The following is a 16,716-nucleotide window of genomic DNA, read 5'->3' as shown; positions in this document are numbered from 1 at the left end:
CAATAATCTCATATTTCGTTATTAGAATTTAACATTATACGAGAGGTTGTTTTTTTTTATGAACAGGTTTTTGCTTAACGTCAATAATAAAAGACAGAAGAATCCACCAAAATCTACTGAACAACGCATGCGGCTACAAAACTGCAGACATGTGACAATCTAGCAAAATTAATGTACTTTTTAACATCGGTAAGTAACTTTTCTGCTTCGAAAGAAAGCAACATCGGTCGGTTATTTCAAATTAAAATAGCCCAGCATAAACTTTGCATATTTTTCAAACATATGCATGTGCTGAGTTTTATTCAAATAAGGTATTGTATGAACAGTACACACGGTGCAACTCTTCTTAGCTTTTCGAAAGCTAATTTTATAACAAGCGAAAACGTAAACAGCATTTTTGCTAAATTGCGATAAATTTTATAGGTATCTGTCATATTTTTTGAGATAACTGTTGAATGATTTATACATATCTTAAAAAATACACTCGTGCAAAACATGGACATTTCTATTTACCACGTTACTTGATTTGAACTTGTGACACTGAGGTTTGACGACTCGCTGTCGAACCCACTCGCCATCTCAGTGCTTGTCAAGGACCACAATCTAAAGACTTTAAATTATATAACAGTGAGTCTCAAAACGACGGCAAACTTTTAACTACGAGCTTCATTGCTGGAGAGCCTATACACGAGGAGAAAGCACAATTCGCAGAAATTTTCCCGTTTTTATTCTTTAAAAGTTGCCAGCGAATACAAATGGCGAAAGATTACTAAAAAATCAATGAAAACGAGTAAAATGTAGTGCATACGGCGATGCCATGAATGTACAACAGGTAACAGTAACCATTGTTCCTTACCAGCAATTAATTTCGCCAGTGCATGCTTTGACCACTTTTCACGGGATTATTACGTCACACATAATATTCAGCCGAACTGGGGAACTTATAAACCTTAATCAAGAATGACAATACAAAATGAATCAAAAAAGGAAAAGATCCCACAAAATGAAAAAGTATCAACTGATACAAGTTCAAACCGTGCAAGATGGAAAAGGCACTGCCGTACTGCTTGTGAGCGCCCTCAAGCGGATACAATAGGTGTCTGATTATGGCAGAAAACTCCAGACACCAAGCCTATAGAAACGATGAAAATGATATGAAATGCGTTAAAACGGTGCATTAATAGGAATAAAAGATTTAATACTTAAGCGATCTAAAACGCAAGCATCACCACAAGTGGAACCGGTGACAAAGGTAATGGGATTATGATGAGAATTGTCGTCAAAAATGGAGAAATTTAAAACGAGGTTAAGGAGTCGCAACAGAGACATCTTGGCCATACATAATTAATTCGTTTTTACGCGATGGAAAACCACTAAAAACTCCAGAATTTACGTTTACTCAGAGTTTGCATTCCATGTTGAAAAGCCTTGTCAAAGGCAAAAAGCATATGTAATATATACAGGCTATAGTATATATGTAATGAAGTATATTTAAAAAATAACTAGTGTGAAATTGTTACGGCATTCGGGCGAAATAGAATTGTTCACGCTTTCTTATCGTTTAACAGAGCACGAAAGCTTTGGCGTGATCGTAACGTTTACATGGCGTCAGGGATCTACCGCCAGCCAAATCCAAACGGCAGTTTCAAAGGCCAATGAAAAAAAAGGAAAAAGACTGCAGTACAATCTATGAAAGTTAAAGTCAAGGCAAATGAAAAAAACGTCACAATCAGTATAAGGGGTAGGCTTAGGATGCAATGCGATGATTTTATGAAAAGACGTGAAAACAGATGCTTATCGTTGAACGACGAAAAAACGTGATGGAAATTGTGCAAATAAAACTAGCAAAATGCAGATTTGGGCTCAAATGCAGTTTATATAATATTATATGGACAAAAGCTGAAATCATTGCTTCTTCAAACTCTCACGTGTTTTATTATCGTTTTATGATGAAACAATAGGCCTTTACTTCTGAAGTGCTAATGTCACATTAGTTTCAGGCAAACTTCACTTCAACTTTAACAAAAGACAAAGGTTAATCTTAAAAGCTATTTACAAAGCTGAAAAAGCTTAAACGGCAAAATCAAACAAAAATTTTAGAAATATACAACGCAGTGACATAAAGGTGGTCTTTAGGATCAACTAAGGTTCTTCAAAGTTATTACAAAATAACTGGAAAAAATGCTAAAACACATGACGCTTACTCAGCAAATCATTGTGTCTAACACAAAAAAGTAAACGAGAAATGAATAACGTAAGCGAGTAACCTTTCAATACTAGATAATGTACTATAAGGAAAGTTTACCGGTCCAGTACGAAACGCCATCAAGCCGCTTCTGATGATGACAATGCTTATTAAAACGGGTATGAATAGAGATTTTAAACGCCCTCAATAGGCAAAGATAGACTTGCCATGAAACTCCGGTCAAACGTAAGCGGATAACACTGAAATCTGAGGACAATTTTAAAATTCGATTTCAATAAAAAATCGATCGCAAGCCAACTTCACACCATCGTTCTATAAGGCCCCTGGACCCTCAGGTACTGCATGATGGTACTTGGACCACCTTCTACCGCCAGCTGGGGTATCTGAGACAGTGGACAGTCCTCGACCGACATCAGGACCAGTTTCGTGCAAAGGGCCAGCTCGAAAGGCAAGACTTGCAACGGGTTGTCGTTGAGATAGAGTTCTTCCAGGCTTTGCAAATTGCCTGGATAAAGAATGTCAGGTTTACCAACGTGGATACCAAAAAGAGCCGCATATTGGTTGCACCATATTGGCGATGGTAACAATTTAAAATATTTCTCAATACTCTTAATATTTAAAGATGTAGCCACTTGAAAGTATTACCACGTTGCGCATACTTTGCATTCCTTATATAGAAACGCGAAATAAAGTGGCTTCATTGGTTACAGCGAATGACATTTATGCAAGACTTCGACAGACTTGATTGAATCGCAACAGCAATGTTTGCCTGCGTCATAAAGTTAATGACGTCTTACGAAGAACACTGTCCTTCTATGGGGTATGATCCACACCGCATTAAATATTCGTAACGTGTCTAACCAATTTGTTATAAAGTTGGCCGATACTGCCCAAATAAATCACACTCAAGTCGATTTACAGTACAATTGATTTGTTAAACACGGGCAAAGAAGGGAATTACCAGCGACTAATGCAGTACGTTATTGACAGCCATACTACCATATTGGTACATCAAGCTTTATGGACATGACAACTTAAAAAGGTTATAATTGCATTTAGCTGCATTTAAATTCCTGCGACTATTGCTAAATGTGCAAATAATACTCGACTATATATGGGGTAAAAATCAATTGTTCACCAACCCGAGCGTGACGGACCGGGATGGTTACGCGTCGTCATTATGAAAAACAAAATTTCTTCAGGAATGCGAAAAACACAATATTAATAGGATGTGAAAAGACTTCAAAAACCTACCGATTTCATTTGGAAGGTCTCTCATCTGGTTTTCGCCGACGGCGAGGACGGTTAAATTGGCCAGATGACCCAGTCCACGTGGCAGCACCGTCAGTCTATTGCCTTGCAGTTTTAACTTTCGTAGCTGAGTACACACAAGTTATAAGGATGAATTTAAGGCAAAAATATAATTAATCATGACCCCTATTACAAAACAAACAAACGAGGATGAAAACGTCTACCTCTTAAAATCCTAACCGCCATTTATTTCTATGACTACGATTCGGCGGGCGATTACGAGGTGAATGCAGACGTACAAAAGCCCCAGACGTTCAGACTTACTTGTGTGAGGTGTTCAATTTCCTGCGGTAGACTCTCTATGTTGTTTTCTTCGAGATCTAGGCAGTGTAGGTTGACAAGTTTTCCTATCGTGGGCGGTATTCTGCGCAACTGGTTGTTGCTCACCGTTAGGACCTTAAAAGAGTAATCTCGTGTCATTTGTCTGCGCTACAGTTAACCCAAAATACACAGCAGTGAGCAAGTAAGGACGGATAAAATAACTGTTTCCAGGCGGGTTGTGAATATAACATGGGATTTAGTATGATATGAGATGTGACTGCAAAAATTCACATTGGCACTGTTCAGGGCAATTGAACGGCTATGCTTGTTACGACCAACCAAGCCAGCAGCCTCAACATACGCTTTTGTTTGTTTAGCAAAACGTCACTTGGGAATTGTTTGCGTCATGGCAAAGCTTAAAGTGACTCAGTGTCAAGGCGGCTTTGAAAAGCAGGGGTGCCTCCTTAGAAGTGGCAACCACTAGAAGCATCCATCCAAGGATTAAGTAAACAAACGAACCAAACACAATTACCATATTGAGTGTTATTTCTACCTTGTTGCGCATTTCACAACGAAAAGGTCATGAACCAAGATTGAGTAGCTCGACCAATGAAACATCTGAAAGGGCATTTGCCAAATTTGCAACAGCTTTAAAACTTAAAAAAATGCGGTGCTCTTATAAACAGCGTTCGTCTCACAGCAATAATACTGCATTGCATTGCATAAGTTTAAAACGCTTACTTTAACTAGGTAGATCTTACTAACATTATTTTTACGTTTCTCATTGGAATAAAGAAGATCGGTGCAGACCTCCTGCACAACAATTTCTATTCAAAACAAAGAACTAAAGCGTTCAAATTCTATAATTTATAAATCAAACCACATCATAAGTCCATCTTTATTGCTTTCAGTCTCGCCAACCGCAAACAAATTCTTAACTGAGTTAACCAAGTCAAATGTGGGCATCGAGACACTCTCAGTTACCTTTTACATTGCCGCATTGCCTTGCAAAGCGTTATGTTGTCAAAACTTTTGCAACACAATAAAAATATACGGAAGTATAACAATGCATTAAAACATACAATCATGGCTACCGCCTACTGCGCAGCAGCGATTGTCCAGTAAGCCGCATTGCTTTCACAGCTTCGTATAGAAATAGGACAAGGGGTAAATTCCTGCCAGGAAGTGATACTAAAGTGGTTTCTTGCATAAGTTGCTACAAACATTAACGCACTTCCAGTTTCAATTAACAAAAACACTTATGTAGCAAAAGCAATAGCTTTGGATTAGCTAGCTCTGAAAGAAGAGCTAGGCTATGCATAATGCATTACAAAGCGTTGTGTTTTGGTTCTCCGACTTCCACGTGTGCTTAATCAAGTGACTAACTAAAAGGTCGCTGAAAAATTAATTGCAAAAACACTAAAACGAAAATGCACGGTATAGGAAGATCTCCATTGGTACCAAACTTAACGTCAAGTAGCGAATACGACCAGATTGTCTGGAATAAATAAATACAAACTGCGTCAAAGCAGAAGATAAATTTAGTGAATCAGAGAACGTGAAATCGCCTGAATCATTAACATATCTGATGCCCTACAAGCCACCAACATTCATAGGGTCTTCTTTTGACAAAAAAGTAGGTTAAGTCTAAAAACTCGGTTAAGAAAGTTTAAATAAACAACGCAACGCCGGCACCACAGCCCTTACACATCTTAAAACGAGCTTAAATATCAAATGAAAATGAGAGCAAGCGGATCCAAGTAGAATCTTGCAAGTAATGTAAATGTAAGGCATTTTAAACCAAACAAATCAATATTTGCACAAGCATCTGTGATAAGGAAAAATGACGGTGTTAAAAGAAGAAAATGAAAGTATAGCGTTTGACAAAAAAAGCATTGCAGTGGCACCTGCAGTTGCAAAGGTTTGCAGCGGACATTATGGTTGTGTAAGTGCGCTTACTATGCATGTCAGGGATTGATGTAGCGTGCGTGACTGGCGTGATGGAACAATCTGTTATGGGTATTTGAGTTCATCATATGGTCAATCCCAGCGAAATATTAACAATTTTGATCCATGACACGAAATACCATTGTCAATTTGGCGCCAATAAAATTTTTTTTTTCAGTTTATAATCTACGAAGCATGCAGACAACTGAAATGTTAACCCTATTACGTTTTCCCACAACGTACGTTTCGATAAACAGTAGCAGCAGCGAAGCAATGAGTATATATAAGCTGTAACAACAACATAAACTGTGAGCACAATGTTACGCTAAAGGATGCGCAGTATAAACAAAGATAGTATTCTTACAAGCTGTCTTTATGACCTGCATCACGACATTTGATAAATAAACAATGAGCAACTACGGAGGGTTAAAGGTAATTAGTCGGTAAGGTAGATGACTAGGTGGTGTCAGCGTTGTGACAATTAGCCATACATTACCCATTTGTTTCAACAAACTCCCGATACTGCTGCCGTAATGGCGTTTCAATAGCTCATCTTATTGGCTCATTGCTTTGCCTGTACATTAAGCTCAAGCCAGATTCATAAGTCAGTGACGCTTTGCTATTAATTTAAATGCATGAATACACCACATCAAACTGCAGTAAGTAGAGCCTTAACACACCGAAATTGTCATCATTTGTGCTTGAAACCTCGAAGAAATCGCACGGGTAAACAAAGCTAAACACAACCCATAACCGACATTGAGTTGAGTAATAGTTAAAACCAACATCAAAATTATGATTTTAATAACGAAGACAAATACTTGTTCAAAAGTTATAATCAGTAAATCACTGTACAGCGTAAGGCAACGTTGAAAAAAAGCAATCTTTTTGCAATTCGTCGCTCAATATTATGTGCTTCATCACATTCGACTTTGCCAGGTTTTCTGAATAAGTTGTCAGAATCTGGCTGGTTCGCCTTGTATTCAAATGTGATGAAACACTGCCTTTGCTGTTGATATGCCCTACACTTACTCATTATTCAACAGAAATCAAAAAGACTTAAATATTAATATGGAACACAGTTTACAATGATGTACAAGTACAACTTGTTACCCAATCAATGTATCATTTTCGAGGCTTACCTGCAAAGACTGCAGGTCTCCAATGTCATCTGGTAACCTTGTTAGTTGATTTGAATTGAGGCAAAGTTCAACCATGCTTGTCCACGATCCAACATCCAGTGGTAATGAAGACAATTGGTTGTTGCACATATTAAGTTTCGACAAATTTTTGGCACGGGAAAAAATCTCGAAGGGTATCCTGCTCACCTTTTAAACAATTTATAACACATTAAATTGCACCCCTACAAAATATTTTCAGTACTGAGAAAGCATGAACAGGCAGTAGTAAGTAAATAGTAAAAAAAAACATTGCAACTTGTAGTAAGTCTCCTTATTTCTGTATTCTCATCTTAATTTGCGACATTTTATATATATAAATAGTTTGCAAATTACATGCTTTTTCTTGCTTGATTGAGATAGTTTTAGGAATACTAGTATGTACTGTACCCTGCACAGTCTTCTGTATAAGAGAGTAGTGATTACAGTAATATTAAACAAACATTTTTACATTAATAAAAGTGGCGTTTACACAAACATAACTACACAAAAGCATCTTATGATTGTATATCAACTCGATGATACGACCACCAAATTAGCCTACATAAAATACACAAAATTACATCAAGTCATTGTTCTTATTTTGGGCCATTCTTTTAAAGCAGATATATATATTACAAAATGTACAAATATATGTGTGTGTGTTTGTATATATATATTACACACACATTTAGCAGAGGTTTTAATGTGAGCACAAAAGAGCATTTGTGTCATATATATAATAACCAGGTTGGAGCTTGATAGAATCAGTTGAGTGTTGACGTAACTTATACCGTGCCAATCAATTAATGCTAAATACAACGATGATATCTAATTACAGGTCACGCACCCATAACTTCGCATAAACCTTTTAAGTATCACAGCTTGAGCATGTGTGCCTAATGGCAAACTCTTGTAAGAGAAGTGACATGAAATAATGTTAAAAAATTCTTTATCCATCGCACACTACATAATTAATTTGCCATACTAGTCTGCATTGAAGTATTTTAAAATCTTACACACAAGCTGTAATCCAAAATAGAAGCTCAAAATACAATAAGTCCGACTGATACAGTAATTTTTATGTATACCAAAAAAGAAAAAATAGAATTAAAGGCATTGGGACACCTCACCATGCTAACACGAAACCTACATAAAACATAAGGCCATAGCTCGAAGGTTTTATGTCAATTTAGATTGAAAAATCACGGGAAGTGGTGCCATCTAAGCATGTGTACTGTTCAAAAATGAGCTGTAACTGATAGATCAAGTCCTTTTGCTTCATTGGAGACAATACTTGGCTTTTTTTTGCAAACCATTATTTAAGACGCAACTGAATTAGCCACACATGAGGAAATCTTAAACTATTTGCACAAAATCTTTACTACGTGTAACCGACATTACAAAATACACTGTTAAAATATATATACAGTATTTGTGATATGACAATTTAAAAAATCCACTGCATAATATTTTATGATTTCATTGCTGGAACAAAGCACAGGAATCAAAATTAAACACACTTATATTCATCTGCCAAACCCAAACCTAGTTAGAAATGTTTATTTTCAAAACAGCTCAAGCAGTTTTGAAGATCGTAAGGCAGACAGTTGGTGAAAAGAGATTAACCTATATGCCCATAGGAAACTGTTATGTGGTCCAACTGGTATATATCGAACTTCAATTTGCATAAAGTTCTGAGTGATAACACCACTTTGAAACTCCGAAAGCATGAACAGCTATGACATATATATGTACCATGCACATGATTGAAAATGAGTAAGAAAAGCATTTTGTCAGTAGAACCAATATAATGATGAAAAATGTTTGCTTGTCCGTTTATTATAACAAAAATTGTCAACAACCCAGATGTCTTATTGCAAGTAGCCTATCGTTGTTATGATGTAGCAGTCAATGATACCTAAGTTCAAGTGTGAAGCTTTTGTATTGTAATATATATTATACAATCATGAGAACAAACAAAGTTAAAGCTGAACATAGCGTGAACACATAACACTATCACTTTTAACAGGAACACATGGTGCATAACAATATATCCTTCAAACCCCACAAATTGCATTTATAGGTGAAACGCTTATGTTAAAAAATGCTCTGAGACATTTCACACTGAATTGGCTTGGGAGAATACATTTTTCCCACACAAGCTTTGAAATAGGATACCTTAATAAATCTCAGATCAATAGGCCATTTAGTGAGAACAGCCAATGATTTTAACACATATTTACGTCACACGTTATTTACAGCATGCACTACCTTATGTAATATGGCAAAATGAACCATGACATCTTTGTGACATTTGCATATCTGTTTAATGTATGGTGTTGATCCCAAATAGAATAAAACTACTTGAGTCAAGCTTTTATACAAACATAAATAACCAAACAGGCAGTCCAGTACTGCTTTGATATGCTTCGAACAGCTCCAGTACAATATGTTACCAGAAATTTATATTATAGCAGCCAGCATAGCAGCCTGATCTACATCTAGCAAACGCATTGTACGTGCAGGTGCATTACTGGTAGAAACAGATCTAACAATGTTAGATACCAAAACCTTAATTGCATATATATAACAGCTGTCAACTGCACCACTCTGTTCAAATTTATTATGATTATTGTTTAGTTGTATTTGATGTAACTAATATCTTGTACTTATATATTATAAAACAGACCACATAAACAAGCAAGATAAATTAACATAGCAAGCCTATATACCAGGGGTCGGGAACCTATGGCTCTTTTGATGACGGCATCTGGCTCGCAGATAAATCTAAGCTGGCATTTCTTAGCACAATTGTTACGAATAAAACTTTTCTGTTATTTGTAGTTTTGTAATTTCTTTACCATGCAGCACCAGAAATCGCATTAACAGTAAGTAGCATGTTATTAAAGAGTAAATTCAGACATTTACCGTTGTCTAAAATTGTTGGTTTTGCTTAAAAATGCACACGTTAGTTGCATTAAGTGTTGAAAAATATTATATGGCTCTAACGGAAATAAAATTAACAATATGTGGCTTTCATGGCTCTTTCGCCAAAAAGGTTCCCGACCCCTGCTATATACCATCACCATAATAGAAAAGAAAATACAATAAGTGTGTATACTGGATAATCCACTGATTGACCAGAAACTCAACAAGTTATCAGCCTACCTGATTATGTTCCATGTTAAGTGAGACTAATGAAGTAAACTGAGATGGTCCACCAACCGGGTAGAGACTGAACTTATTTCTTGCTAATGTGAGGGATGTGAGACTGGTAAGACTGCTGAGAAAACCCTGCAAAGAAAAGGCATAATTATATATTATTTGATCAGTATGAAAAATACTCGTTACATGGCAGTTAGCACAATGACTTTTTTAATTTTTCAGCAACACGATTACTTTCACAAAAAACATTTTCTTACTTTACCAACAATCAACCCCAATTGGAAAGTGACAGGGCTATGGACCATTATTTTGATCACATTATATGCAAGCATCAAGCATGGTTTAAAAAGTCATATTCTACATATTATATTCAGGTTTATGTAATTATACTACCTTGTAACTGTTAACAAGTGTTCAGGGATACAAACAAACAAGTAAAATAGACAAATGATACAACTGACCATAATACAAATATAGTCTAGCCCAGCGAGGTCCAACTGCAGGCCCGCAGGCCAAAGTTGGCCCGCGAGCACCGATTTTTTGGCCCGCGAACTGATAGTCAGCTTTGATAGTCGCTATTGTCGAGGAAGAACCTCGACCGCAGATGTCACATTGATCAACATTTAATAGCTAAATTTTGAACTATTCTAATTTCAGTTCTAATATCAATGTCACATTGTTTTTCAGTTCTAATTTAAAAACATTGGCCCGCAAAATAAAAAAAATTTCTGATTTTGGCCCGCGATGAAAAGATGTTGGACCACGCTGGTCTAGCCTAAACAATTACAATTTACAACACTGCAGCAAAGCAACTTAAAAAGCTTTAAATTAGAATCAAAAACTTAACATTTCTATAAAGTACATGTCTATGCAATTTAGACAACTTACATCCGGAAGAGCTTCTACGTCATTATTTTCAAGATTTAGTTCATCCAAAAGGACACAATTCTGTAATGACTTGGGTAAACCAACCAGATGATTATATTTTAATCCAATCTTACTCAGTTTGACAAGTTTGCCTGAATAATAGATGTAATAAAACATAGTTAACCTAAATAGTTTTTGGCTATTTGCAACAAACAGTCTAACTCTATGTTTGAGATTATTACTGTGTGAAAATAACAGAAATCAGCATATACCTCCAGTATTGCAATGTATGTGAGGTTACATAGCTAAGGTCATGTAGATAATATATACAAATATTGGCAGAATATAACCAGAAAACTTATCTCTGAACTGTGTTACATACATATAACTAAGAAAAACTGCAAGTACGGATGAAATCATCAGTGTTATATATCAATGTATGAGTCATCGCAGCTGATCATTTCTCTATACATCAGCTCAAAAATTTTAAACCAAAAAGTAACCTTTTCTTCTATTAATTTCATTAAGGTTACTAGTGTTTCCAATTCTTATAACACAGTCACCTTCACCTTGTAGGCACTATTAATACTTTACTACGATAGTTGCGCAAAATATTCATATGCACAAAACACCAAATTTAAGTCCAAAACGAAATAGATTAATTACCCATTCGCAAGGTCTTCATTACAATTGTATGCTATATAATACAGAATGGCAGACTTTTGTTAAAATAATAATCCTTTTGGAAAAAGATTATAAAGAAAGCAGACAAAATTTCTCACCAAGTGACTCTGGCAGAGTTGTTAGTCGATTATGTTGGAGATCAAGTAACGTTACTAACTTGCACTCTCCAATTTCTTCAGGGATCTCTTCAAGTTCATTGTATGAGACGTCAATTTTGACAAGTTGTGTTAACTTACCTACAATTACATTTGTCTTGACTCATAAAAATTCACAACTAACCCAGTTACTAACATAACCCTGGTTATGTATATATATAATGTACTCTATGCAAGCTTCATACATTTAAGTATAAAAATCACAGTATAGTGTGTACCTATTTCTGAAGGGATTTCCTTGACTTTATTGTCACGAATGATGAGTTGTGTTAAATTACTCAGGCTTTCTAGCGATGAATCGATAGTGGTGATTTTATTAAATCTTAAATATAGCATCTGAAGAGACTGTAGCTGGTAAACAACACTTGGTACTTCTCGCAATTTATTGTGCCTGCAAAATTTAATATTCATATTAACTGTTCTTAAATATATGAAAACATATCACACCTAGTGCCATGAAAACATTTGTCAATACATATATGTGAAATGTGATATAAATATTTTTGGGACATTTTCAGCTTTTAGTAAGTGGTTAAAATTAGAAAAAATTACTACATTATTCTTCAGTCATGCACAGGAATACTCACCTTAAATCAAGCATTTTTATTTGCTTTAAATTTTGTAATGACAATGGTAAATTCATAAGATGATTTTCGTTTAAAGCCAAAGTTTGTAAATGAATTAACGAGCCCAGTTCATCTGGTACTTTAGTTAGTTTGTTCTTGTATAAGTAAAGCTCAGTAAGTTGAGGCATGTCTTTTATTGTGGTGGGCAATGCCACCAAATCTAGTTTGCTTAAATCCAGCCTTTTTTCTTGTATTTCCTTGCAGCGGTTTATCTTCTTCTGCACTTCGTGCGCCATTGCTTTGTTCTGCTTTTTATTCTTTGACGGTTTCTTCGTAACCCTCATATCCTCGTACTTTACTGATTTCTTCCTGGAAGGCTCCTTGCCATTGTCAGTTGTTGCACGGATTTTTGAAAAAGAAAGTTTTCCTTGAGCACCATGTGTCTAAATTAAATGTAGTGCAAGCTTTTCTACCGGTATATGATATGTTGTCAAAGCAATCGTTTGACAACCGATTGCCGAAATGAAAACAAGTTAATAAAGTAAGTTACGGAGTTACAATTCCTTACCTGTACAGTGTTGTCATTCATCTCATCTGTTTGAGACAGTTCTGCCTGACTATTTCCTTTATAATCCAAGTTACTTGCAGCCTTTTGCACGGCTTCTTTAAGAGCACCTTGTTCCTGATTCATATATACAGATTAGCTTTTAAACAATAAGCACAGGGGGACAGTGGATGCCATTAAAAATACAGTAAGTACTGTCTCAATCTAAAACTAAAATATATATATATACGGGAGTTAAGAAAGTAAATTCCGAAACCATAGTCTGGCTGGGAAGTTTGCAGATACAGATCAAATAACAAAATGAATTAGCCCAATAACTTCTTAAATTTGTATTATGGCAAATTTCATCAAACATTTTCGTTAGGCTAGTCGGTAGTACTCTAGTCGCTATTGCATGTATGGCGCCTTTTGCCTAGGCTAATTTTAAAAACTGCAATTGTAGTACAACTTGGTAACTTTTAACACACTTTCTGCAAATTTTCAAATATGTTACATTACGGCAGTACGGTGCAAGCTGTGAGCACAGCATAATTCTATTATAAGCTGGTAACGGTAAGCAGTAGATTCAGAGGTTACTGCTAAAATTATAGCAAACAAAGTCAGCTGCACTGTCTGCAAATACTAACGTGACCTATCCTACCCTGGGTAAGACGTAACTTTCCGGTAAGCACATGCGCTATGATTGTTATAGGCTAGGCCTCACCCGACAACCCGGCCCACACACAAATCTGCAATGTTTTTTGCTTTTTGCTGAGTTTAGTATATAACTGCACAACCATTTGACGTCACATTATGAATAGCTGAGTACTAGTTTACAAAAGGCATCCTGTGGTTGTGTACTTGAACGTTGTATAGGCTAGTAGACCCGCTTTTTAAATGCAAACGACAAAATTACCGTTTTACTCCTTCCAATGTAGTCCTTCAAGTCAGAGTGCAAAAGTACAAGAGACCTCAGGTAAGTTTACACTCTGCAGTCTCAAGATTATAGCTAGCCTAGCCGAGACAATATCTTTACCTCAATCCTTTAACCATCAAAAACGAAATAGGATAACAGGAATCAGGATAGTAATGGATATCGGTAATGGAACGAACGAAATAGAATAATAAACCTTTCTTTCCATAAGCTAGGCTTATACTGAATGATTTCATAAACATACTACTAACTGAGTGAACAGAGCCACCTGATTGCCTGATCCAAGTTAGCAAAAAACTTCCGCCACTTTGGTAAAATAGGCTCGTCCTAGCAATAGCAGTTTTGACTGAACACATGCTAAAATATTCTCATGAAGTCACCAATTCTAGCTGTTTTTGAGTAGCAGCATGCTATTGGTGACGTCATGTAGTTGCTGATTAGTGATTTAGAGAAGCTGTGTAATAACCAAAAAAAATAGTGTTATTGTTGTACAGCAGCCTACTGTTTAAAATAACTCCCTGTTATTGTTTACTGCTCAGTAATTGATAGGCTGCAGTTCATGACGCAATGAATAGCAGTTAGTGATTGCTCGAATAGAACTGTGCTATTGGTTGCTATCACAACCAATCTTTAAATAAATTCTTTTTTATCATACTACATACCATCACATTTTCTAAAAATTAAGGCACACATATCTTGCAAAATAAACCAAGTAATTTACTCACTTTGTTTGAAAACTAACCTGCCTTTGATTACTTCACCAAGAGCAGCCTGTCCATCATTCAACAGAAGAGCGCTATTGGAAAACAGCAGGTTGCTGTTCAACAAAAGCATCCACTCTTTGGTTACGACCCCGCCTCAGTCTTGGGCTTAGCAGATATTTCTGTTGTACTGTACTGTAACTAATAAGGGATGTAACGACAGTCAACAATGATGATATAAATGAACTTGTGATGGGGGTGGATATTATATTGAATATTATTGGCGTGAAGAGAAAAATGTTAAAATAGTGAAGTCCGCTCCAGTATATAGATAGTATATTCAAGTAAAACACCTCTAGCAGCATACCATATTGACCCGGGGCCGATATACACATAGACCTATACATACGTTTGTTAACAACCGGTTCGCGGAGGTCAGTAAAATTCCAAGAGCCGTTGCAAATCGGCTGAATCCCACCACTGATTTTATGCACGAAAACAATCAATTAATAAAACCCTTGTTTTGGCCGATGTGATCAAATGCCCCGACGAAGCGGCGAGAAGAAAAACAGCAGTAGTAGGCTATCTTTGATAAAGTTGATTTTTATAACTTCCCACAACACATATAGGCCTATTCACACATTTTTTCATATCATTGTTCTGTTAACATTCCACTTTATAAATACGCAAAATTTGCTGATAGGCTATTATTTGTATCTTACGCACGAAATCGATTAATTAACAATCCTTGTCTTGGCCAATGTAATCAAACGCTCTTTTGACGCGGCGCTAAGGTAACTAGACCAATGGTGGGCAAACTTGTACAATGCAAGAGCCAGATTCGGACAACGACAGGTGACAGAGAGCCATTACATCTGCTTGTGGTGTTAATAGAAATAACTTATTGTGTAAACTAGTGTTTATCAAAAGTTTTTGTCCGATTCCTCCTTTTTTGCTTTCAAAAAAGTTTGTACGCTCCGTCATCAGTAGCGTATTTAGGATTGCTCTTCAGCCAAAGGGTAACCAAACGTTTATGAAAGCTGAGTTTATAATTTCATTCAATTTGCTCACCTGGAATTAATAATTATCACCCATAATGAGCAAAGTGCAAAGATTTTGGGCTTTTTGCCACAAGTACGGCTTCATAATGCCTTGGGATAAAATGTAAATCTCACATTTAGACGTACACAAATTAGCTATTTATGATGTACAATTTTGAAACGCCGTATACTCACTTATTGTGTTATTGTAGGGATTAAAACCTCGGTATTTTTGTTATCTGTTAATTGCTGATGTCATCTTCTTCGTTTTGTAGTATGTTTAATTACTTATACTAACTTCAGATTGTATTTTGTAGTTCTAAAAACGCTACAAAATAAAACTGATTTAAATAGTGAGGTAATAAATGTTCGCTATTAAATTGGGATATTGAAGAGTTGCAAACAAAAAGTCGAGCAGCCACATGCGGCTCAGTTTGCCCATCGTTGGACTAGACACTTCTCAAATTCACAAACCTGATCGAGTTTTTCAGCCCAGTCATTTGTCTCCAGCCAAGCTGATCAGAAAACTCAAAATATAAGAAAGTACAGTATGCGATTCATTATAATATAATCGACCATCAAAGATCAACGCTGACTTTCAGTCACTTTCGTTGCATATTTTTTCAATATCTTAACACCTTTTCACTTTATATCTTTGAACCCATTGTTATTATCTTTGCATCATCATTGCCTTAAACATATTCTTTCGCTTTTCCTTGGTTTGTGTCATTCTGTGTTTGTATAAAATGGATCGTCCAGCGAATTGCTCATGTTGCACATCAGCTGTCATGCCAATTAAATGCATTGTCTTCAACCGGCGTTAGAGAAAGCGGAAGAGGCATCAATCGGCAGTGAAAGAAAACATTTTCATTAACCAGGTTATTGTGAGAGAGACAAAGTACGCATTAAGTCCAACAGTTGGGAAGCAAAAAAAACTTAATTACGCCCTGAACTTTTTTACGCAATGCCGGTTAAATCTTGCAGGTAAGTTCGGAATACTGTATATAAATTAGTTAGCTTGTATGCAGATTACAGATTACAGACTACACTACATTTGGTTTTAATACAGTGTAACAAGAATGTTTTAGAAAAAAATGGTTTGTTTGAGGTGTAGACTGTAGATGTGCATTGACGTTGCGGCTATCTGGTTTTAATCATCAAACAATTAACTTTAC

The 16,716-nt window shown here is 36.1% G+C and overlaps 1 protein-coding gene across 2 annotated transcripts; it reads right to left on the bottom strand.

Moving 5' to 3' along the window:
- Positions 1-710: 710 nt before the first annotated feature.
- On the bottom strand, positions 711-13,093 carry LOC143459332 (uncharacterized). 2 transcript variants are annotated; one of them, XM_076956430.1, is made up of 10 exons: positions 12,891-13,093; positions 12,344-12,765; positions 11,975-12,147; positions 11,700-11,837; positions 10,939-11,069; positions 10,054-10,179; positions 6,868-7,053; positions 3,782-3,913; positions 3,461-3,584; positions 711-2,711 (listed from the first exon to the last, which is right to left on the bottom strand). In XM_076956430.1, exons 1-10 carry the CDS (start codon positions 13,011-13,013, stop codon positions 2,506-2,508), a joined length of 1,761 nt encoding a protein of 586 aa, XP_076812545.1. In that variant the 5' UTR covers positions 13,014-13,093; the 3' UTR covers positions 711-2,505. The 2 variants fall into 2 exon arrangements, with proteins under 2 accessions (XP_076812545.1, XP_076812546.1); XM_076956431.1 differs by having other exon boundaries at positions 12,344-12,702.
- Between the last annotated feature and the right edge of the window lie 3,623 nt (positions 13,094-16,716).

The sequence above is a fragment of the Clavelina lepadiformis genome, chromosome 5, assembly GCF_947623445.1.
Source record: "Clavelina lepadiformis chromosome 5, kaClaLepa1.1, whole genome shotgun sequence".
Classification (NCBI taxonomy): domain Eukaryota; kingdom Metazoa; phylum Chordata; class Ascidiacea; order Aplousobranchia; family Clavelinidae; genus Clavelina; species Clavelina lepadiformis.
Note: the sequence above shows the minus strand (reverse complement) of the source record. Positions and strands in the feature narration are given on the sequence as shown.